Source organism: Lithobates pipiens, unplaced genomic scaffold (genome assembly GCF_037356315.1).
Source record: "Lithobates pipiens isolate NorthernLeopardFrog02 unplaced genomic scaffold, aLitPip1_a1.2 Scaffold_13, whole genome shotgun sequence".
In the NCBI taxonomy this organism is placed as follows: Eukaryota; Metazoa; Chordata; class Amphibia; order Anura; family Ranidae; genus Lithobates; species Lithobates pipiens.
In genome coordinates, this window is record NW_027507718.1 from 421,420,955 (window position 1) to 421,447,372 (window position 26,418).

Here is a 26,418-nt window from a genome sequence, read left to right on the forward strand (position 1 = left end):
AGAGGAGCCGTACCTTTGCATGGAGGAAGGTTTGTCTGAATATTTGGCAGGCTTGATAGGTGAACTGGAAGCCAAACTTCACAGGGTCTCAATGTTGAAATCGAGGAATCAGAAAATCAAAGCACACGTATATGGACAATCAATGAGGGAGATAACTTTGCAACCTACTCCTCTCATGTCTTCTGCTGTAGAGGATGGGTATTCTAGCCACCAGCAGCAGCCTTGATAATCCTTTCAAGAGTCAGTCCAAAAAACACTGTCCATCAAAGGCCATACAGATCAAACACTTCTTGAAGAACGGTTCCACAGTCTTATGCCCTGTACACACGGTTGGACATTCCGACTACAAAATCCGCCTGATTTTTTCTGATGGATTTTGGCCCAAACTTGTCATGCATACACAGTCGCACAAAGTTGTCGGAAAATCCGATCGTTCAGAACGTGGTGACGTACAACACGTACGACGGGACTACAAAGAGGGCAGTAGCCAATAGCTTTTGTCTTGTCATTTATTCTGAGCATGCATGGCACTTTGTCCATTGGAATTGTCTACACACGATCTGAATTTAAACGATCGGATTTTGTTGTCTGAAAATTTTAGATCCTGCTCTCAAACTTTGTGTATCGGAAATTCCAACGGAAAAAGTCAGATGCCCACACACGATCGGATTTTCCGACAAGATCCGATCGCACATTTTCCGTCGGAAACTCCGACCGTGTGTACAGGGCATAAGGCTGTAGCCAAAGAGCCTAATGTATGTGCATCAGCATGGGAACATGTGAGAGGTGGGACAGGAAGCTTCCAACAAACCATCACAGGTCAAATGTAATGCTACAGCCATCTGCTCAATGTGTTCAATAAGCAAGGGTACAACTATAGCAATGGCTAGATCTCTTTTAAGGCATTTATACCAGTCAGGCATGGGCAGAAAACTTGCAGCCAGGAGCGTGTGGAGAGCAGGATCCAACAGAATAGGCATTTGGAAAAGGGTTCCAAATGTTTATTGGTTGGGTACTAAAAACAGCTGCATTTGTCACCATTATGGTAAGCACCTTGTTGAGGTGACACACAGCTGGATCCAGGGTCTAGATTAAAGAAAACACTAGGACACTATCAAAAAATGGAGGCATGCTGGGAGCAGGAGGGGGTAAAAGACTTCCTGTGCCCCTTAATGCAGTGGTCATCAACCCTGTCCTCAGGGCCCACTAAGAGGCCAGGTTTGCAGGATAACCAAAATACATCACAGGTGATATCATTTCCTGCTCAGTGATTGCAGATTCTAGTCTGCATCTCCCCAAGGTAATACATAAAACCTGGCCTGTTAGTGGGCCTTGAGGACAGGGCTGATGACCACTGCCTTAATGGAGGAGGATGACGTATAGAGTACAGACCACTGAAACTACAATTTCCTTTAGAAAATGCTAGCTGTGTTGCTAACGTGACACCTTCAGTATTCCAGGGTTACTGACACAGAGCAAGTATGCATATCAGTTCTGAATTCACTAGCTGCATGTTTGTCCAAGGTCAGTAACTAGAAAGAACAAAATTCTGAGTATTAACATGACAACCAAGCAACCAGGATTCCCTTAAAAAGGTTTCCAATAAGATGTGAATTCAGTGGTTTCTATGGGCAACACACATTTCCGGGTAAATACTTTTGAAGGAGAAGAGAAAACAAAAACATCTTTAATGTTGTTCTTTCAAATGCCTGTTACAAATCAAAACCTTACAATGGAGATATAGCAATCCACTTTATGACAATACAATCATCTTTCACATGTCCCTCAGTGCTATAGTGTACACAAGCTTCATATGGAAACTAAGAATGCTGATGTCCAATGCAAAGAATAGCCTCATAGCTTTATACATGCTGGCTTCATTCACCATTTAGATGTATTAAGATTGTTGAATATATGGCTATACAAGAAAATAAAAGGCAATACAGATGCTTTACTAAAATAAAAAATAAAAATAAAAATTAGAGCATGTTCACTTTGTAAAGCCTTCAACGTTAAATTTTACTTGATGAATGAGGTTGAGCTGTGTTTGCTTTTCAATATCGTGCAAACAAAAATTTTTTTTTTTTTTGCCACCCGTATATGCAATTGGATGTTCAAGTTAAACAATGCTTTACTTCATTTACTAAGCTAAATGAACATTCACCTTGCAAAGCGAACAGTCCTTCTTTATTAACCACTTTCAGACCGGACCATTTTGCTGGTAAATGACCAGAGGTCTTTTTACACTTTGGCACTGCGCTGCTTTAACTGGTAATTGCGCGGTCATGCAATGTTGTACCCAAACAAAATTTGCGTCCTTTTCTTCCCACAAATAGAGCTTTCTTTTGATGGTATTTGATTGCCTCTGCGATTTTTATTTTTTGCGATATAAACGTAAAAAGACCGCAAATTTTGAAAAAAAATGATATTTTCTACTTTTTGTTATTAGAAAAATCCAATAAACTCAATTTTAGTCATACATTTAGGCCAAAATGTATTCAGCCACATGTCTTTGGTAAAAAAAAAGTCAATAATTGTATATTTATTGGTTTGCGCAAAAGTTGTCACATCTACAAACTAAGGTACGTTTTCTGCAATTTACGCAGCTTTTAGTTTACGACTGCCTATCTCATTTCTTGAGGTGCTAAAATGGCAGGGCAGTACAAAACCCCCCCAAATGACCCCATTTTGGAAAGTAGACCCCCTAAGGAAATTGATAAGAGGCATGTTGAGCCCATTGAATATTTTATTTTTTTGCCTCAAGCGATTGAATAATGACAAAAAAAAAAATTTTTTTTTTTTTTTACACAAAGTTGTCACTAAATGATATATTGCTCACACATGCTATGGGCGTATGTGAAATAACACCCCAAAATAAATTCTGCTGCTTCTCCTGAGTACGGGGATACCACATATGTGGGACTTTTTGGGAGCCTAGCCGCGTACGGGGCCCCGAAAACCAAGCACCGCCTTCAGGCTTTCTAAGGGCGTACATTTTTGAGTTCACTTCTCACTACCTATTACAGTTTTGAAGGCCATAAAATGCCAAGATGGCACAAAACCCCCACAAATGACCCCATTTTAGAAAGTAGACACCCCAAGCTATTTGCTGAGAGGCATGTTGAGTTCATGGAATATTTTATATTTTGCCACAAGTTGCGGGAAAATTACAAACTTTTTTTTTTTTTTTTTTTTTTCACAAAGTTGTCACTAAATGATATATTGCTCACACATGCCATGGGCATATGTGAAATGACACCCCAAAATAAATTCTGCTGCTTCTCCTGAGTACGGGGATACCACATATGTGGGACTTTTTGGGAGCCTAGCCGCGTACGGGGCCCCGAAAACCAAGCACCGCCTTCAGGCTTTCTAAGGGCGTAAATTTTTGAGTTCACTTCTCACTACCTATTACAGTTTTGAAGGCCATAAAATGCCAAGATGGCACAAAACCCCCACAAATGACCCCATTTTAGAAAGTAGACACCCCAAGCTATTTGCTGAGAGGCATGTTGAGTCCATGGAATATTTTATATTTTGCCACAAGTTGCGGGAAAATTACAAACTTTTTTTTTTTTTTTTTTTTTTTCACAAAGTTGTCACTAAATGATATATTGCTCACGCATGCCATGGGCATATGTGAAATGACACCCCAAAATAAATTCTGCTGCTTCTCCTGAGTACGGGGATACCACATATGTGGGACTTTTTGGGAGCCTAGCCGCGTACGGGGCCCCGAAAACCAAGCACCGCCTTCAGGCTTTCTAAGGGCGTTACAGTTTTGAAGGCCATAAAATGCCAAGATGGCACAAACCCCCCCCAAATGACCCCATTTTGGAAAGTAGACACCCCTAAATTTAGGGGTACACTAGTGAGACTAGGTAATAAATGGCGGGTGCCCTGAAACTATAAAAAAATAACTAACCAACCAGCGTCACCTGTAACAGTTATATGGTGATCACTGGTGAAAGGGTTAACTAGGGGGCAATCAGGGGGCTTTATGCGGTAGTATATGGGGGTCCCTGGCGCTATAAAAAGCTGCGGCGAACCTAAATACCTACCTGCCTAACTAGCGTCACCTGTGACACTAATACAGCGATCAGAAAAACGATCGCTTATTAGGCTGGGTTCACACTGGAGCGATGCGGGAACGCCACGAATGCGCGGCGGGTTCCCGCATCGCATGCCTCCCGGCGGCAGTTCACACTGCCCTATGCGAACTGCTGGGAGTGTCAGTGAAATGTTACTGACACCCCCAGATCAGTTCGCATATCGCAGTGCGATCTGCAAACTCGGATCGCATGGTGTGAACACCCATGCGATCCGATTCTGCTGCGGGCCAAAAAAAGGGTCCCGTGCGAATTTGCGGCGGGTGCGGCGGGTGTGGCGGGTGCGGCGGGTGCGGCGAATGGCTGAACTCGAATCGCACAGAGATCGGATGTGATTTGCACTGCAGTGCGGTGCGAATCACATCCGTTCTCATAAACCGCTGCAATGTGAACCCAGCCTTAGTGACACTGGCGACGGGGGGTGATCACGGGGTTAAACCTTTATTGGGGGGGTTAGGGGGGTACCTTAGAACTAAAGGGGGCTAACCCTAACTGCCCTAACAGTTATTAGTCACAAATGACACCCGCCGGGTGATCAGGGGGTTAAACCTTTATTAGGTAATAAATGGCGGGTGCCCTGAAACTATAAAAAATAACTAACCAACCAGCGTCACCTGTAACAGTTATATGGTGATCACTGGTGAAAGGGTTAACTAGGGGGCAATCAGGGGGCTTTATGCGGTAGTATATGGGGGTCCCTGGCGCTATAAAAAGCTGCGGCGAACCTAAATACCTACCTGCCTAACTAGCGTCACCTGTGACACTAATACGGCGATCAGAAAAATGATCGCTTATTAGGCTGGGTTCACACTGGAGCGATGCGGAAACGCCGCAAATCCGCGGCGGGTTCCCGCATCGCATGCCTCCCGGCGGCAGTTCACACTGCCCTATGCGAACTGCTGGGAGTGTCAGGGAAATGTTACTGACACCCCCAGATCAGTTCGCATATCGCAGTGCGATCTGCAAACTCGGATCGCATGGTGTGAACACCCATGCGATCCGATTCTGCTGCGGGCCAAAAAAAGGGTCCCGTGCGAATTTGCGGTGGGTGCGGCGGGTGTGGCGGGTGCGGCGGGTGCGGCGAATGGCTGAACTCGAATCGCACAGAGATCGGATGTGATTTGCACTGCAGTGCGGTGCGAATCACATTCGTTCTCATAAACCGCTGCAATGTGAACCCAGCCTTAGTGACACTGGCGACGGGGGGTGATCACGGGGTTAAACCTTTATTGGGGGGGTTAGGGGGGTACATTAGAACTAAAGGGGGCTAACTCTAACTGCCCTAACAGTTATTACAGTCACAAATGACACCAATGCAAAAAAAAAAAAAAAAAAAAAAAAAATGACATTGGTGTCACTGTGACTGGGGGGCAGGGGTAATTGGGGGGGTGATCGGGGGGTAAAGGGGGGGTGTGAGTGTGCCTGGCATGTTCTACTGTGTGTGTAGAGTGTTGGTGCAACTCACCGATCCGCTCTCCTCCGTGTCGGAACGAAAAATACCGACACGGAGGAGAGAATACATCACTTCCTCTCCTGTGTTTACATTACAGGAGAGGAAGTGATGTCACGGGGGATTCCTATTCGTCGGGAGCGATCGCGAGGGGGTGGCCATGAACGAATGGCCGTCCCCTCGTCCGGGATCGCTCCCGCACGAATACCGACCGCCGCAGGCACCGGGCGGGGGCCCGATCGGGCCCCCGACCCGCGGGAGGCAAGGGACGTACATGTACGCCAATATGCCTGCCCGTGCCATGCTATCGACGTACATCGTCGTGCGGCGGTCGGCAACTGGTTAAATCAACCAAAATAAGTTGCACCTGTCAGACAACAATGAAAAAGGCCATATATAGTTTTCAATTGTAATGATAGCATATTAAAGCGGGAGTCCGCGTTTTTTTTTTTTTTTTTTAAAGCCAGCAGCTACAAATACTGCAGCTGCTGACTTTTAAAATAGTGACACTTACCTGTCCAGCGCGCCCGCGATGTCGGCACCCGAAGCCAATCTCTCGATCGTCTCTCGGGTGCTGCCGCCGCCATCTTGGGTATGGGAATCAGGAAGTGGAGCCTTTCGGCTTCATTTCCCGGTTCCCTACTGCGCATGCGCGAGTCGCGCTGCGCAATAAGGATGGACCCACTGCCTCTGGGATCTGTGTGTTTCCCAGCAGGCAGCGGGGGACTTTCGGAAAGGGGCGTAATCTACGCCCCTTTCCGCAGAGAGCTATCCCGGAAGTGGGTGCAGATATCTGTACTGTACAGGTACCTGCACCCCCCTCCCCCCTGAAAGGTGCCAATTGTGGTGCCGGAGGGGGGGGAGGATTCCAATGAGCGGAAGGTCCACTTTAGGGTGGACCTCCGCTTTAAGTACTACGTCCATTGCCATTTCACATACTGTACCATTATTCATATATTTTCTACACATGTGTCTGCAGGCCAAAGTTGTCCAGTAAAAGTGACAGGGACAGATGGTAGAATAAACTATAGCATTGCCAGGGATCACCTGGCTTTAATTCACTCTTGTTGCAACTTCTGAAGCACCCCTGGCAGGATTATGAATTGTCCCGAACTGTCACTTTTGCTGCACAACTTGGTTTGCATGTAAATACGTATAAATAAAGGAATATTAAAAAAAGAATTCCTGTAATATCATTACATTAGCCAACTAAAATAATGCAACCTTTTTTCACGACAGTGGTCTTTCAACGAACAATTATTATGGAAGCGCACCCACAATACATAGTAATGGTGGTGTATAAAACATACCCATTTCTGTCATCTGATTTTAGCTGACCCACACCAGCACTCTCAGGCTCCTTTGCACGAGACAGATTTAATATAGAGTTGACTGTAACACGTTCAAAATTTTCCAGCATTTTCATGATTTTCTCCTTCTTTACTCCATGAATGTTACGCCTTGAAATAAAATTTTATAAACAAAGTTAAACATAATTAAGACAGCATGCATATGTTAAAGACATTAATTGGTGGTACATTTAGAACTGGTTTAATATTCCAATCTAAATATTCGTCTACTCAAAATAGTTTAAAATATTGTTAGGAACCAAAAAAAAAAAAAAAAAATGAATGTTTTCTCTAAAAGCACAAGTGTAAAATTCTGATCTTTAAAAGTAGATATAAAGAGTTATATATATAAAAAAAGACTGCGCTACTTATAAAGGACTAAAGCGGCAACTAAAAGTGGTATACAGCACAAAGAATCAGTGGAAGGGAGCTGTGCTGTGATAAACCAAAAAAGTGTGCGATATACTAATATAAAATGAGTTATTAAAAATAAAAAATACCAAAATAAATTGCAAATGCATGCATCATACCAACACTTATACTATGGTGAAAAAAATCTCAAAATTCAAAGTCTATAGTGCTAAATGCTCAAATTGAATACGCAAAAAACACAGGAAACAGAGTCTGAAGTGGTGGAATGAGCCGGATGGTATTAATGTAACACCCAGTGATAAATCTTCATGAGATGTTAAGCAATATAAATCCACCACCTTATAGGGTGCAGGCTTACCAGATTTGTTAGGCTCATCCCTCATTCTAGGGTGGAAAAGATCTCCAGCTATTGAAACTGACCTCTGGGAATGCTACACACATACAGCATTCACCTGGAGTCCCGATTTAGGAAGATCCAATGATCCAAATAGGATAGCATCAGCTGGAAAGCTGACAGGTAGATCATATGGCACTCAATCCCGCCGGTGGAGTATAACGGAAGTGGGCAAGACAGTCAAACATGAATGGCCATAAAACAAACAAAAAGGACTACCATGGGTGGAATCCGATAGTTTATTGATACAAAAAGGTACTGATCAATAGCAGTCAGTATGCATAAAAGTATGCCCCGAGACGACGTCCTCTGTGTGACAAAACGCGTTGGGTGAGTGTCATACTAACGTCAACGCGTGCTGTCTCGCTCCGTACTGCACAGGCGAGTTATTTTTTCCTGTATTTTAAATTTGCCGGCTGGCTTTGTTATATGCCATTACATAGCGCTTTTTTTATGCATACTGACTGCTATTGATTAGTATCTTTTTGTATCAATAAACCATCGGATTCCACCCATGGTAGTCCTTTTTGCTTCTTTTTTTATGGCCATTCATGTTTGACCATCTTGCCTACTTCCGTTATACTCCATCGGCGGGATTGAGTGCCATATGATCTACCTGTCGGCTTTCCAGCTGATACTATCTTATTTGGATCATTGGATCTTCCTAAACCGGGACACCAGGTGAATGCTGATCTGTGTATCATTCCCAGAGATCAGTTCCAATAGCTGGAAATCATTACCACCCTAGATTGGGGGATAAGCCTATCAAATTGGCTATCTGGTAAAGCCTGCACCCTATATAAATATTGCTTCACATCTCATGAAGATTTATCACTGGGTGTCACATTAATACCATCTGGCTGTTTCCACCGCTTCAGACTGTTTCCTGTGTTTTTGCATATTCAATTTGAGCACTTCGCACTATGGACTTTGAGTTTTGATATTTTTTTCACTACAGATATAAAGAGTTACATTTTAAGACTGCATTCACACCTGAGCGTAGCGTTTTCAAACAGAAAATCACACAAATTTACAGTGATTTTGCTGCGTTTTCTACCGCGATTCACGGCGGTTTTTACCACGATTTGCCACGATTTTGTGCAGGGCAAAAGGTCACCAATGTTAAAAGAAGAAAAACGCCCAAATCTGCTCAATTCGAGCGACAAAAAAGGGTCCGGGAATTTGTTTGAGCTTCAGGCGACATGGAGTGGAGATGTGAACCATCTCCATTGATAATAATAGATTTTTTCCCCTCTAGCGTTTTGTAGCTTCAGGCTTCAAGCTACAAAACGCTCAGGTGTAAATGGGGTCTTAAAGTTGAAACATATAACTACTTTTTGGTTATAATGGCTGCTGCCCACATCAGAAAAAAAAACGACAGACAATATGGGTGCCTATGATAAAAAAAACAGCTTGAGGCTCTTTATACGCCTATGTATTTTTGGAGTGATGTGTTGTAAATGCATATGTTACCATTGATCTTTCTACAATGTGTTTTGTTTAAATGTATGTTTGCTTAAATGTACAGGATTTAATACAAAAGACTTATTGGCTTTGTCGGACGCGACCATCTAGTGAGTGCAAACTTCACCTGGGCACATGGAAGAGCACTTTTTATGCATAAAGAAGAAAACTTTATATATGATTTCACAAGATCACGGTGATTGGGGATTTTTTCTTTAAATATAATATGAAGTCCAACTGTGTTATAAAGGAGAAGTACAGCCATAGCTCATTTGGCTGTACTCCTGTGTATCACAGGAGTGCAAGCCGTTCTGCACTCCTGTTCCCCCGTTTTCAGCAGACCGCATCATACTGGCTCATGTCGGCTGAGGTGACAGCGCTGGTCCAGGCTGGGGAAAGATTGCGACAATATGGTCAGGATCCGCCCACAAACCCAGATCAGTTCTTAGTGTTAGAGCCGGCAGGGGGACTAATGTTGCATCTATCTAGGTAAGTGTGATTCTTGGAAAAAAAATAAAAAATATTCTCTTTTGAGAACGTTTTGATTTATCTAACCATAGGATATTGTATACAAATTTGTATAGAAGGGATAGCATCTACTTTTTATTGTTTTTTTCTATAATGGAAGTTAAGAGGGCAACGGATCGTCACTGATCCGAACGGGTCACCCCACTCAGATCGGCACATGCCGTGATCCGCGGAGAGCCCCGCGGTCTCGGCCTTAGGAAAACCGTGGCTTCAGCCTAGCTCCGAAGTGGCGGCCATCTTTCTACACCCAGACTGTTGACAGAGCGATCACTTGTAAACAAACCAGCGTCATGTCATGACGCCAGTTCCTCTCTCCCCTCTCTGTACTAATCTGTACAGTGAAGGGGAGAGATCGGATGGAAGCAGCCATCCCTCCATACCCTGCAATACCCTGCCAATATACTCTGCAACACCCTGCCAATATACTCTGCAACACCCTGCCAATATACTCTGCAACACCCTGCCAATATACTCTGCAACACCCTGCCAATATACTCTGCAACACCCTGCCAATATACTCTGCAACACCCTGCCAATATACTCTGCAACACCCTGCCAATATACTCTGCCATACCCAGCCAATATACTCTGCCATACCCAGCCAATATACTCTGCCATACCCAGCCAATATACTCTGCCATACCCAGCCAATATACTCTGCCATACCCAGCCAATATACTCTGCCATACCCAGCCAATATACTCTGCCATACCCAGCCAATATACTCTGCCATACCCAGCCAATATACTCTGTCATACCCAGCCAATACTCTGTCATACCCAGCCATACTCTGCATTACCCAGCCATACTCTGCAATACCCAGCCAATATTACAGTGGGGGAGATTGTGGATATCACAGTGGGGACTATATGGTGGTGGAATTGTCACAGGTTTTTGCAAATTAAATTATTTGCTGATCCAAAAAATGATCCGATCCGTGAATCTGATCCGAGGAATGATCCGATCCGTGAGTTTTTTGATCCGTTGCACCCCTATTGGAAGTGTTATACACTTTAAAAGGGCAGCTGCTCATTTATATTTCATTCACTTATCTATTTATTTTTATTATGTTTAAAGGATGGTGCCCTCTTATTGGTATTACACCAGGGGTGCCCAACCTTTTGAAGAGCGAGGGCCACCTAAGCGACTTTGTAACCGGCTGCGGGCCGCAATGAGCGGAGCGGGTGCATGACAGCCCACTCTACTTTCTTTTTTTGCGGATCGGATTGGAGGTAGGCATTTGTAAACGGACACAAGTCCATTTACATCTGCTACTCTTTAGCCCTTGTACACACGGTTGGACATTACGACAACAAAATCCGATGGATTTTTTCCAACGGAATTTTTCCGAAACTGGTGTTGCACACACACACAGTCGGAAAAGGTTGTCGGAAAATCCGATCGTTCAGAACGTGATGAAGTTTGTACGTTATGACGGGACTACGTTCAGGCTAGTAGCCAATAGCTTTGGTCTCGTAATTTGATCTGAGCACGCGTGGCACTTTGTCCAATCGGAATTCTCTACAAATGATAGGATAAAGTACTATTGGATCATGTTGTCGGAAAATTTTATATCCAGCTCTCAAACTTTGTTGGTCGGACATTCAGATGGAAAAAGTCAGATGGAGCCCACACACAGTCAGATTATCCGTCAACGCGGCCCGATCTGACATTTACCGTCAGAATTTCCGACCGTGTGTACAAGGGCTTAGAGGTAAATGGAGGCTCCAATTGGGTCGGACAGACCGTGTGAAAGGGGCCTATGGCTCAGTGCAGGTAACCCTTAGGTGCACTGCTCTGCACCTGCGGATCAGTTTGAAAGCAGCTCAGTAACCACTACAGAACAGATATGCCCATATATACACTGTGATTTTAGTAATAAACTTACTATTAATAACTGTATTCTATTCCATCACAGAGCAGGAGGTCGCGGGCCACATCATAGGGCTCTGCGGGCCACTGGTTGGGCACCCCTGTATTACACCAAAGAAGCAGAAAACAGGATTTTTAATAATGCACCTCACTGAAAACACACATCTGGCCCATCTGGTCTGCTGAGCAAGAAGCATATGGTTGCAAACACAGTTTGTCTGTAACTGTGCAAAAGTGTTTAATTATCTGTGCAATCAATGTTTTGTCTTCATCAGTAAAGCCCCGTAAACAGGGGCAGAATATTGGCCAAAATCAGCCATTACAGTAGAAACTGGCTGACTTTTGACCCATGTATACAGCTGCTTGTCCAACCGACTCCAATGGCCAAAGCCAATGGCTGTGAAGGCTGACCAGTGTGTTCCAGTTAGGTAGGGGGCCCCCCCTGTCAGAACACAATAGCAGCGGGGGAGATTGCTGTACTAACAGTTAGTACGGCGACCTCCAAGTTTCTTTTTTCAGTCTACTCGAAGGGTTGAAAGTTAACGTACCAGGCTTAACCCCAGTTTCATATCTGCATTGTTAGTATTTTATCAACCTTATATCCAGAAAAGAAACACAACTCTACCACAACTCTATGCCTGGAATTTGTAAATACTGGCGCAGGCAGATTTTGAGAAAAGTTAGTATATGCATTCTAAAAGTGGTGAAGAATGCGTCAAATTCATGTACCCATCTAGAATTCTGCGCCACTTTGTAGAATGAATGCTTGAAACTTTCGCAAAATCTGTCTGAGACAGTTTTTCTCTCTGTACGCCAAAAAAGAGTTGATCTTAACCACTTGACCTACAGAAGATTTACCCCCTTCATGACCAGGCCATTTTTTGCGATACGGCACTGCGTTACTTTAACTGAAAATTGCTTGGTGATGCAACACTACTCAAATAAAACGTGTCATTTTTTTTCCCACGATAAAACATATCCAACAAAAATAATTAATAAAATAAATAAATGTATTCATAAATTTAGGCCAATATGTATTCTGGTACATATTTTTGATAAAAAATCCCAATAAACATATATTGATTGGTTTATACAAACATTATAGCATCTACAAACTATGATACATATCCATTTTATTTTTTATACTAGTAATGTCGGCGATCAGCGACTTATTGGGACAGCGATATTGTGCGGACAATCGGAGACTGACGCTTTTGACACTGTGAGAACCAGTGGCGTTATTACAGTGTTTAGTGCTAAAAAATATGCTCTGTCACTGTACTGACACTGGCTGGGAAGGGGTTAAACAGCTAGGGTGATCAAAGGGTTAACTGTGTGCCTAGCCAGTGTTTTGTGTACTGTATTTGCTGCTTTTACTAGGGAAAGTAATGGATTTTAGTCCCTGCTTGCAGAGACACAAAATCCATCCCTTCTCCCCTGTCAGAACGGAGATCTGCTTTGTTTACATAGGCAGTACCACGCTCTGTATGTTTTAACGACAATCAGTGGTGCTGGCAGACATCGAATGCTCAGCACCTGCAGATCAGCTTCTGCTGTAAATAATCACAGCAGAAGAGGCTCACTGGTGGTGCATGCTCCATCCCTGCAGGCAGAAATGCAGGATCACATATATAGTGCCTTGAAAAAGTATTCACCCACCTTGGCTTTTTACCTATTTTGATACATTACAGCCTTTAGTTCAATGTTTTTTTAACCACTTGCTTACTGGGCACTTAAACCCCCCTCAGTCCCAGACCAATTTTCAGCTTTCAGCGCTGATGTACTTTGAATGACAATTGCGCGGTCATACAACACTGTACCCAAATGAAATTTTTATCATTTTTTCCCCCACAAATAGAGCTTTCTTTTGGTGGTATTTAGTTACAGCTCAGAGTTTTATTTTTTGCTAAACAAACAAAAAAAGATGCAAAAAAAAAAAAAAAAAAAAAAAATCACGTTTTAATAGTTTGTTATAAAATTTTGCAAACGGGTCATTTTTCTCCTTCATTGAAGTGCGCTGATTAGGCGGCACTGATGGGCTGCATTGGTGGGCACTGATGGGCTGCATTGGTGGGCACTGATAGGCTGCATTGGTGGGCACTGATAGGCTGCACTGGTGGGCACTGATAGGCATAGTTAAGGCGGCACTAATAGGCACAGATAAGGCGGCACCGATGGGCACAGATAAGGCGGCACTGATGGGCAAAGATGGGCACAGATAAGTGGCACGGATGGGTGGCACGGATGGGCACTGATAGGTACCACTGATAGATGGGACTGATGGGCACTGATAGGTGGCACTGATAGGTGGCTCTGATGGGCGGCACTGCTGGGCGGCACTGGGGTGCAGCACCTTTGAGGCAGATTGTGGGCACTGTGGGTGGCACTGTGGGTGGTACTGCTGGGTGGCACTGTAGGTGGCACTGTAGGTGGCACTGCTGTGTGGCACTGACGGGGGGCACTTACTTTTATTAAGAATGGCACTGCAGGGGGCAGGTGGGCACTGGCAGGGGGCAGGTGGTCGCTTGTATTGCTGGCCGTGATCGGGACTGATGTCCCGATCACGGCCGCCGGTGATCGGCTTTTTTTTTTCTCCTCGCGCTGTCAGCGCGAGGAGGAATAATAGCCGATAACCGGCTCCGTTCTATCACATGATCAGCTGTCATTGGCTGACAGCTGATCACGTGATAAGGGCTCGTGCACGGGACGACGTCAATAGACGTAGTCCCGGAAAAGTAGGTCCGCGCTAATGCCGTCATTTGGCAATAGCGCAGATCCCAAGTGGTTAATCTGAATTATATGTGATGGATCAGAACACAATAGTCTAAGCTGGTAAAGTAAAATTAGAAAAATATATACATAAAACGATTTTTCATAAATAAAAAACGGATAATTGGTGTATGTATTCACCCCTTTGTTATGAAGCCCATAAAAAGCTCTGGTACAACCAATTACCTTCAGAAGTCGCATAATTAGTGAAATGATGTCCACCTGTGTGCAGTCTAAGTGTCACATGATCTGTCATTACATATACACACCTTTTTGAAAGGCCTCAGAGGCTGCAACACCTAAGCAAGAGGCACCACTAACCAAACATTGCCATGAAGATCAAGGATCTCTCCAAACAAGTAAGGGACAATGTTGTTGAGAATTACAAGTCAGGCTTAGTTTATAAAAAAATATCCAAATCTTTGACGATCCCTAGGAGCGCCATCAAATCTATCATAACCAAATGAAAAGAACATGGCACAACAGCAAACCTGCCAAGAGAAGGCCGCACAGCAAAACTCACGGACCGGTCAAAAGAGGGCATTAATCAGAGAGGCAGCACAGAGACCTAAGGTAACCCTGGAGGAGCTGCAGAGTTCCACAGAAGAGAGTGGAGTATCTGTACATAGGATGACAATAAGCCATACGCTCTATAGAGTTGGGCTTCGTGGGGTTTTATGGCAGAGTGGTCAGAAGAAAGCCACAACCACAGTGAAACATGGAGGTGGCAGCATCATGCTGTGGGGATGTTTTTCAGCAGTAGGGACTGGGGAAACTGGTCAGAGTTGAGGGAAAGATGGATGGTGCTAAATACAGGGATATTCTTGAGCAAAACCTGTACCACTTTGTGTGCGATTTGGGGCTAGGATGGAGGTTCAACTTCCAGCAGGACAATGACCCCAAACACACTGCTAAAGCAACACTTGAGTGGTTTAAGGGAAACATGTAAATGCATTGGAATGGCCTAGTCAAAGTTCAGACCTCAATCCAAGAGAAAATCTGTGGTCAGACTTAAAGATTGCTGTTCACAAGCACAAACCAGCCAACTAGAAGGAGCTGGAGCAGTTTTACAAGGAGGAATGGGCAAAAATCCCAGTGGTAAAATGTGGCAAGCTCATAGAAACTTATCCAAAGCAACTTGGAGCTGTGATAGCCGAAAAAAGGTGGCTCTACAAAGTATTGAATTTAGGGGGGTGAATAGTTATGCACATTGACTTTTTCTATTATTTTGTCCTATTTGATGTTTGCTTCACAAAAAAAAAAAAAACATCTTCAAAGTTGTGGAAATTAAATGATGCAAATCCTCAAACAATCCATGTTAATTCCAGGCTGTGAGGCAAAAAAACACGAAAAATGCCAAGGGGGTGAATACTTTTACAAGGCACTGTATATTATCCTGTGCAGAACTGCTGCCCTGTTGAAGTAAAATTGCTATAGGGCAGTCAGTAAGTGGTTAATTAGCTCAATCTGTACATCTGGTGCATCCAATGCGAGGGAAAGTAAAAGTAGCATTTTAGAACTGAATTTTGTGCACTAGTCACTGTCAGGACCAACAGTGTTGCAAATGCATCATGAATTTGGCACAAGTATTTTAACCAAAGGGATTAAAGACAGAAAAGTGGCGCAGTAGCTTTTTTCAATTTCCTCCAATGAGCTTTCTAAACACCTCCAGCACCAACTCCTATGAATGAGTAGACCCAATGAGCTGAAGAATGGAGAGACTGTAGAAATTTGACTCGCTCAATACTCTCTGTCTCCCCTTATTTAGCAGCTGGTATAGGTCCTCCCACTCAAAGTCGCATTTAAAAATTTAAAGGAGTTGTAAAGGCAGAAGTTTTTTTTTTATCTTAATGCATTTTATGCATTAAGATAAAAAAAACCTTCTGTGTGTAGCAGCCCCCCCCAGAACCCTCCTAATTACCTACCTGAGCCCCTTCCCTCTCCAGCGATGTCCATGATCCCCTCAGCCATCCAGGACACTTCTCCTGATTGGCTGAGACAGAGTAGCGGCGCCATTGGCCAATCGGGGCAGAGGGGCCCGGTCGGGGCTCCGCATCTGAATGGATACACGGAGCTCTGACTTGGCTTGGGTGCCCCCTGTAGCAAGCTGCTGGCTGAGGGGCACTCAAAGGAGGGAGGCCTAGGAGTAGCAAAGAGGGACCTGAGAAGAGGAGGATCCAGGCTGCTCTGTGCAAAACTTACTGCATAGAGGAGGTAAGTATAATGCCTTGTACACACGGTCGGAAATTCAGACGGAAAATGTCAGATCGGATTATATTGTCGGAAAATCTGATCTGGCTCTATCAGACTTTTTCTGTCAGAAAAAATAACTTGAGGGCAGGATCTCAAATTTTCAGACAAAAAAAATCCGATCTGACTTTTTTCCGATCGTTTGTAGAGAATTCCGATCGGACAACGTGCCATGCATGCTCAGATCAAATTATGAGACCAAAGCTATTGGCTACTAGCCTTAACGTAGTCCCGTTGTAACGAACGAACGTCATCACGTTCCGAACGATCGGATTTTCTGACAACTTTGTCCGACTGTGTGTATGCAACACCAGTTTAGGACAAAATCCGTCAAAAAAAATCCAACGGATTTTGTTGTCGGAATGTCCGACCGTGTGTACAAGGCATAACATGTTTGTACTTAAAAAAAAAAAGGAAAGAAAAATTTGCCTTTACAGTAACTTTGGACTAAGGTGATGATGAAATTTTTTTTTAACTAAATGTAACTTAATGTAGTACAGACATACAAAAGTACAGACAACGTAATAATTGTCTTCCAGTCACAGGCATTGAGCCCACGCAGGGGCACAAAGGCAGAAGCGCCATTAAGTGCAATAAATATTAGCCTGAGGACTGTAGTACCAACTAAACTAAACAACTCAAAAACCTGTGTTTCAACCACCCTAGGAGTAGTGATCACTGGATTCCGGGAGATTTTAGTGCATTCATCAAGCTTACAGGAGGGAACTACAGGGAACACATGCTATTAACTATCCACAGCCATGGTAGGTTCCACTAGTCATTTGGCCCAGACCCTATCGTAGTTCCTGGGGCAACCCTTATGAGCATATGTATCTTTGTAGTAGGGGAGGGCATTATTAACCAACCGCTTCCAGAAAGGTAGACTAGGAGGGGTCTGCTTTTTCCAGCATAATGTAATGGCTTTCCTAACATAAAACAAGGAGGCCGATGAAGGTTCTGTCTGCTACTCTAGGAGCCAGATCCTCCACCAGGCCTAGTAGGCACACCATGGGGAAAGGGGAAATCAGAATATTGGTTACTGATTGAATAACAGAGAGTACTTGTATCCAGTATGCTGTAATTGCAGAACAGGACCAAAATAGGTGTATAAAATCTCCTTGTTGACTGTCGCCATGCCAACATGCCGAGTAGTGGGCAGGCCCCATTTTATATAGGTGATGAGGAGTGAGATAAGCCCTATGTACTAGCTTAAACTGAATAAAATAATCTCATAATGAGACCAACATCTTGAATGGATAATTCCACACATTTTCGCAGTCCTGAGAGTTCAGTTCAGGGGCATCAATGGACCACCGCTGGTCGAGCTCCAAAAAAGGTCAAGAGAAGATACCCTGAGGAGGTGTGCATATAGGATAGAGGTGGGTTTCTCTGAACATTCATAGCATAGGATTCTCTCTAGATCCGAGGACACCAATTGAGATTTCCCTGAGGGGAATTGACTCTTGAAAGCATGAGAGTCAACTGTAGGAAACAAAAAAGGTGTAAGGGGGGACATTGTGAGTAGATACAAAATAGGAAAATGGGTGAATGGACAGGTCTGTAGTGACATCTTTCACAAGCTTGACGTTCAATTTGGTCCAAGACACAGGGTCTGAAGATTTAAACAACATGGGTAGAGTGGGATCATTTCACAGAGGAGCATTTGGGGAGACTGCGTGTATATTGCTCACAGGCAAGTCCTGCCTTCCAGGCCTGAAGGGTGGTGTGCATTGAGGGTGTCCAATCATACTGACCATGGAATGGTAAACATAAGGACCTCCACTGAGTGCAACACTGCTGCTTCTAGGACCATAGCCAGGTTAGAAAGGTCCAGGTTGAGCCACCAGGAGGTGGAAACCAACTGTAGCTATATAATATTTGTGACAGTCTGGCAGTGCCAGACCTCCTAAAGTGATGATGAAACTTTAATATAAAGGATCCGTTTTAAAAATGCATTTTATCACTAAATGGAAGGCTTTTACTTTTGTCTGTAGCATTTCTATACACAAGGACCTACAGATAACTAAAAATTTGCCAAAGGGCTGGAAGGCATCCATTACTGTTTTATTTTCCTCAAAGTGCAGAACCTCTTAAATATGGGCAATATCACATTAATACAAGCACTAAAGATTTACTGCACTCAGAATATCAGAAAATGGTGGGGTTTGGTGGTCTGATTTTTTTATATCGGCAGGGTACTCCAGCACCAAGATCTTACTGCCACACTTTCCAAGAAGTAAAGTGAAACCCCTAGGAACAACCTGGGTCTGCAGGCCCCTTTAAAACGTGTTCTCAAGATCTGAATTTCTGGAAGATATAAATAATGGCTACTCTATTCCCATCAAGGAGGAGGTGATGAGCAAATCGCGAGCCATGTCAAAGCTAATGTTTCAGGGTCATGAGCTGCTAATCTTTGCGGACCTCTACTATCCAAAAACGAAGAGCCCTAAAACCTTTGCTCAAGATTTGATGGATAAAGAAATCAAGTTCTGGTGGCTCTTTCCGTTCCAACTCAAAATCGTATAGGCAAAGCATACACATTGTCTCCAGGAGGGTGAAAAAATGTTGCTATACCTAGGCCTCATTTGTCACAATCCGAATCATCCCCAGCCTGGGCCAGCTACTAACTCTGCAAAGAGACAACTCCCTACTGCCTGTGGTCTGGGAGACCACCAGATCCAAAAAGTCCAAGGAAGCCATCCCTCCCTTGATCACAGTTTTTTCCCTTATTTGCTGAGAGGACTCCGACTTCCTACTAGAACTCTCTAAGCTAACTTTGCTCCATACATCTTTCCTTGCCTCAGCTGAGGTGGACTTCCGAGGTTCCTGCCCTTAGGAGGACATTTGTTCTGGTTGTCCCACATTTGATCTACCATATTCCACTGACACTCATGGCAGGATGGAGAGGAGGGGTAAACCCTTCTTCTGCTGTCCTCTCAGTCCTAGCCACCTAGTTTGAAATGGTTTGTTTTGCTTCATTCCCTAACCTCCCCACCCCACCTTTCAGATGGCAGCTCATCCAAATAGCTTCCCAGATCCACAGGGCCAGCAGGGAAGAAATAGCAAAACTGGAACAGGAGTTTCTCACATTAGCAAAAAAACACAAGGCCAATCCCAGTTCTGTACCAACAGAAGAGCTTGACTCGGCTCGCACAGTCCCAAACCTGGCCTCGACAACAAAGTCTAAGAAATGGCTGCGTTGGAATAGATCCTGATTTTATTGCCAAAGTGATAAAATCGGCTCTATGCTAGCAGGCAGGCTTACACCGAAGATCAGATCCTCTGCTCTCCCCAAAATTAAAATTAGTGGTGGCACCCTGTCCCAGAACCCCCAACGCATTATAGGGGAATTTCAAAACTTTTACAAATCACTGCATAGGGGATTGTAATGGAAATTTGTAGGTTCTGTATATAATTGTATTCTATTTTATATGTATTGCACAATGCCCTCACTCTGCACCCGGCACGAATAATGTTTTCAGTACATGTTTTGCATTCTTTCGAGTCCTGATTAGAATTAGCCTGCCTATGTTACGCCCTTTGTTACCATAAACATACAATTGTAATATTAATGTGATACCTACGTAATTAGGTGTATAAAAACCTTCAAATGCATCATAATAAAGAAGAACAGTTATTTGGAAAGATACTGAGCATATCTTTTGTGTCTGTTCCCTACAGCAGTAGTTATTAATTTGGAACCACTAATCAATATGAGGATAGGAGTTGCCTATCTATAAAATATCTATTTCAGGGATAAGCACGCTTCTCAGGACGTGGTGGATCCGTTTCTTGAAAACATACAGATTCCCCAACTGGAAGACAGATACCGCCTGAAACTAGAAGCCCCCATCTCATCAGAGGAAGTATGTGCAGTTATAAAAAACTTAAAGTCACACTCTGCACCTGGTCCGGACGGGTTTTCTGTCCCATAGTACAAGACCTTTTCCAAAACCCCCGCTCCCTACATGGTCCCCTTCTTTAATGCTCTGCGACAGGGTGACCCGCTAGATAACTTGAATAACACGGCTTATATTACAGTTCTCCCTAAACCAGGCAAGGATCCCAGATCGGTAAGCAATTATAGACCGATCTCACTAAAAGAATGATTTAAAGATTCTGATTAAAATCCTTGTGGACCGCCTAGCTTCCTTCATCAGCTAATATATCCATTAGAGGTGCACCGAAAATTTGGTAAAGCTGCTGGAGCTGTTGGGCACTGGTGGGGCTGCTGGGCACTGGAAAGCTGCATATGATGGGCAATGGTGAGGCTTGCTGGGCATTGGCATGCTGCTGGACACTGGTGGGGCTGCTGAGAAATGGCAGGCTGCATAGGACAGGCACTGGTGAGGCTGCTGGGCACTGGCAGATTGCATGATGGGCACTGGTGGGGCTGCTGGGCACTGGCAGGCTGCATATCACAGGCACTGGTGAGGCTGCTGGGCACTGGCAGGCTGCATATGACGGGCACTGGTGGGGCTGTTGGGCACTGGCAAGCTGCATATGATGGGCACTAGTGAGGCTGCTGGGCACAGGCACTAGTGAGGCTGCTGGGCATTGGCAGGCTGCATATAACGGGCACTGGTGGGGTTGCTGGGCACTGGCACGCTGCATATTATGGGCACTGGTGAGGTTGCTGCGCACAGTCACTAGTGAGGCTGCTGGGCACAGGCAGGCTGCCTGTGACGGGCAATGGTGAGACTGCATTGATCTGTTGCATCATGTCTGCTAGAGGTGCACCGAATGGAAATTTTGCTAATACTATTAGCAGTGCATTTAAGTAAGAAATTGCAGACATGATACAAGAAATGGTTAGAGACTGCATTTTTTTTTTTACCTTTCTTGCACTAAAAGGTGGCAATAATGGTCAACAATAAATTAATATTGATTTAATCTGATGATATTAATTAAAAAGTTGAATAACATTATATATAAAATTATAAATATTTTTTAAAAACTGTCATTTTCAGGCCTATTGCATCCTTCATTTTCGGTTAAGGCACCAAAATTTCCATTCGGTGCACCCTTAATATGGACAAGAACCAAGTGGGCTTCATTCCTGGGAGACAGGGCACAGATCAAATCCGTTGCGCAATTGACATTTCCCTTCTCAATTCAAACTGTGACAATGATTCTCCTAGGCAGGGATGTCTCCTCTCCCTAGACCTCCAAAAAGCCTTTGACTCTGTCAACTGGCCCTATATTTTCTCCATCCTGAAACAATGGGGATTTGGTGACTCCTTCCTTAATATCACGTGTTTTCTGTATTCCACCCCATCAGTTCAGGTGCGTCTGCAGGGATTTTACTCATAAACTTTTCTCATATCTAGGGGCACCAGGCAAGGATGCCCGCTCTCGCCTCTGATATTTGCCATAGCAAACGAGATGTTATCGGTAGCCATTAGAAATAATCCGGACATACACGGCATTCAATGTGGATCCCAGTGCCACAAATGTGCCTTGTTTGCGGACGACATACTGCTTTTTATCTGATCCCCGCTAACGTCACTCCCTAAAATTTGCCAGCTCCTGGACGACTTTGGGGTAATCTCGGGGCTCCTGTTCAACTATAATGAATCCCAAGCACTCAACATTAATATCCCGGATTCTCTGCTCACCAGGCTTAGAGAGAAATTTGGATTTACCTGGAATGACTCGTCCATCACATAGCTGGGGATTAAGCTAACCTCCAAGGTTGAACTATTTTATCAAGCTAACTAACCCCAGCTGTTCAAAAATCTGGAGGATGATTTATTAATGTGGTCTGAGCGCTCTCTATCTTGGTTGGGCAGAATTAACATGATAAAAATGACGCTACTCCCTCGCATCTTATACTACTTCAGAGCAAGTCCTATCCCCCCAGTCAAGGCCTACCTAAAACAATTTCAAGCCAAAATGATTAAATATGTCGGGGGGGGGGGGGGCGCACAGGCTCTCTAAAGCAGTCCTTATCCGATCAAGAGAAAAGGGGGGCCTGGGATCAACTAGCTCAGATTTCGGGGATCTACTCTCGCTGGGAACTACCTGACTGGATACATATTGAATGCCAAGCGGTCCCACTTCACACCTTTGACTATCTCCTATGGTGTCACAAAAAATTGAGACCCCCAATATTATCCCCGACACGCTCTCACTCGTTTGCCCTCTGGGACAGCCTGAAGGGTAACGACCAATTGACCTTCCCCATCAAACCTCTAAAGCACTTATTGCAAAACCCGGCATTTCCGCCAAGACGAAACATAAAAGCCTTCAGGTGGTGGCTTGACAAAGGGCTATATAGAATAGGACACTTCCTCAGACCCTTGGGCTCACTTTCCAAAGCCTTCCGCATCAGCAATCTGGATATGCCACCATGCTCTTTTCATACACCCAGATCTCCAACTTTCTTCACAAACTATGTAAAACACAACCCAACAGCCCTCAAATCACTACCTATGAACAATGGTGTGGCCAGGCCGATGAGCGGGGGGGAATCACAGTGAACTATAGGGCATTGTCCTCCACTCGCTCCGAGACTCCCTACATGTTAGCCTGGGAAGAGGATCTCTCTCAACATTGGAAACTAGAAACATGAAACAGAAACTTCTTTCAATCATACAAGGGTGTCCTCAACTCTAGCCTCGCAGAAGAAAGCATAAAAGTAATTTCCAAATGGTACCTAGTTCCATCGAGACTGGCCAAGATATACCCATTATCCCCCCTATGCTTTTGGGGGGGGGGTGACTTCAGAGATGATATGTTTCATATGTGGTGGGGATGCCCCATAATCAGGAGTTTCTAGAACAAAATCTTCTCCTGTGTCCGTAAGATTAGCATGGCTAACATCCCCCCTAATTCCTCTTCTCAACTTTCCAGCGAGGGAAGCCTCCAGGAGTACACAACGCCCGATTTTCTTCATCCTCCTGGGAGCAAAACTTACCCTAGCCAAAGCTTGGAGAAAACAGTCTGTCTCTATGCTACTAGTGAAAATAAAAATTTCCTGCATTATGACACAAGAGAAGATGGGTTGTGTACTCCTGGACTGCACCGAAAAATTCGGTGCAGTCCAGGATCCCTGGGCAACTTTCATAGGTGGTGCCCTACACCCCTGACCTCAAATCGAATAGGCTCTCTCCCATTCGCTCTCTCCCATTCTCCCCCAGTCTGCTCACCTCCTTCTCCTCTCTCAACATTTCTTTCTTCTCATCCTCTTTCCTTTGGTAACAGGCTTTGGCCATCACCGTTACGGACCTAGCCAATTTAAGTGTTTAGTCTCATTATGGTAATTGGCACTCTTTACCCATCAATCTCTTCATGTTACTTGATAATTATCCCTTTGCTTCTCTTCATCAGATTAGTTTTACATTATGATATTTTCTCTGGGTTGATTCCCATGTTCAAAGAATGCTGCACAACAATTAGATACCATCCAGGTGTCAGAGCCGGGGAATGGTGAGCATCGGCCACAGTGTGATCCCATTTGGGGTGGCGGGTTAGCTCCTCCATTCCCCTGGGCCTAACACCCTCATGATGACCAGTTGTGAAGCACCATATTACTCTACCATTCATGAGTTCAATGATTGTAATGTAGGTTACATGTTCATGTTGCGATTTCTATGTGCCTTACATTTTACCTTACTCCAGATATTATCTCTGCCATGTTGGTCAATGCAGGACTAATGGTCCCACATATTTTTGTACTTTGTATTTTATATTGAATAAATATATTGAAACATAAATAATGGATAAATGGTGTAACTCTCAAACAGCTAACGAAAACTAATTTTTTTTTGTGGTACACTGAACCCCCTGTGATTCTCCCCTGACAGTGGAAGTAAGGCATACAGTATATGGTTCTGCTAATCTTTCCCTCTATTCTTTAGAAATCACATGGGAAGTCAGAAATGGCCCACATTTTACAAGCCTTGTTCTAAATCAATATCTTGGTTTGCTATTATTCAGCAATTTATAGTAACCTTAATTGCTCAAGATTCCCCAGATGAATGATTTTTTATAGGATTCATTTCAAAGTCAGTAAAAGGAAACTTGATCAATCACCTTGGGAATGAAATATGAATTGCACAACCTATTCATCAAACTAGCTCACACATTCTATGCAATGTTATGAATGACAGAATAGGTCTACTCTAGGAGAAAAATCATTGCTGTATTCAAGTTCACACGGTAATTTTAAAGTGTAAATCAAGGACTGACTTGTTCTTACAGGAGTAATTGCTACTAGGAAAAAAAAAAGTGTAGCTCAGTTCTGTTTACTTCAATAATAATTTAAATTGATTTGAGGTGACCATATTTGTTTTGAAGAGAATGTGGCAGCTCTCTTATCACTCTTGTCCTCAAGACTCGCCCACCCTCAAAACCACCACAATGTTAGTTTGGAGGCCATCCTATGAACCCTTTCCTACAAGTTTGAAGTCACTTGTTAATAATACAAATACTTAAAGCGGAGTTCAAACTATGACATTTTTTATTTTTAACAAATATATTATTTAAATTGGTATTATTTATATGACTCACTGTTTAGCGATCAACGTCCGCTCGATTTCCAATTTAGATCAAACTATGCCTTTGATTTTTTTTTTTATCCCTGGCATGTTCCATTTTGCTTGTGGGCATGTGAAGCCCACAAGCAGTATCTCCCTGGTTACGGTGCTGCTGCTGCACCAGCATGCATCGGCTGGCTGTCGCGCATGCACAGTAATGCGCTGTAAAGTATACAGGTTACCATAGCAACGGGCGGCGGCCGAAGTGACACACATCTCCCAGGAGCAGTAGCGAGCGGAGGCGCTGAGGGAAGTGACGTCAGGAGCCAAGGTGATGAAGGAAGCAGATTAGACATAGCAACAGGCATAAAAAAGTAAAAATAAAAAAAATTCTCCAAATGTTTTTTTTATTTCATGCACATTATTTACATTTTTTTTTTGGGTGGAACTCCACTTTAGGAGGGAAGACATACACACCCAATGGGCATTTGATCATGGCACGAATCATTAAATTGGAGCATATTTAAGCTGTATGCGGCTGCCTGTCATGCGGAAAACTTAGACGTGATTGCTGTAAATGAAGAGAAAGTGGAGATTCCACACATTTGAAAGGATACAAAGAATCTGACTGGTTTGAGGCACACCTTTTCGTTTGCCCACATTTCAAATCCCTTATAGCAGTGTGGCTGCTTTTTATGTTGATTTATTTTATTCAAAAAAATAATATGCAGACTTGATCCGGAAACTATAAAGAATCTTACTGAGATACAAAAGTGATCATGAACCGCTTCAGGTATATTATCATGTTACTGTTTTTCTTCGATGTTTAGCAGGAATGCACACTGCATGGCTGCTGTACAGTTAGCTACTAGATGAAGAACCTGCAAATCTGTATTTGAAATATTATCCAGAAAATAAAGCAGATAAAGAAAAAAAAAAAAAAAAAGCAAGCCGAAAGTTGACAGAAGGCAAACTCCAATATTTGGTCAAAAGTATTTAAAGATAGATACATAATTTTTAGTTAAAGCGGAATTTTAGACAAAAAGCTATAAAGCCGAACTAAATATATATATACAATGCTACAGTTTTAACCTTCAGGGGATTTTAATGTTTAACAACTAGCCATGTAATCCAGACAAAATTTGATGGACAGCACAGCAAAGTCAGCAGAGCTTATGCACTGCAAGAGGACTTATGCCGCGTACACACGTAGCGGACTATCCGACAGACTTAGTCTGGCGGACTTCCCGCCAGACTGTCCGTCCGACTTTGCGAACGGGCTACTTGCCCACACATGGCATTTTTTCAGTGGACTAATACGGCGTACTAAGTCCGCCGTACTATCCGCCCTACTTTTGAAATGAACGGACTCGCCCACATA

General features: G+C 43.7%; 1 protein-coding gene across 7 annotated transcripts in view; it reads right to left on the reverse strand.

Moving 5' to 3' along the window:
- The window catches only part of N4BP2 (NEDD4 binding protein 2), a 227,704-nt gene that overhangs the window by 88,304 nt on the left and 112,982 nt on the right, over positions 1-26,418 (reverse strand). For all 7 annotated transcript variants that reach the window (XM_077477610.1, XM_077477609.1, XM_077477605.1 and 4 more), the window contains one exon: positions 6,870-7,019. In XM_077477610.1, coding sequence (XP_077333736.1) covers positions 6,870-7,019 — 150 coding nt within the window. The remainder of the gene's footprint in view (positions 1-6,869; positions 7,020-26,418) is intronic.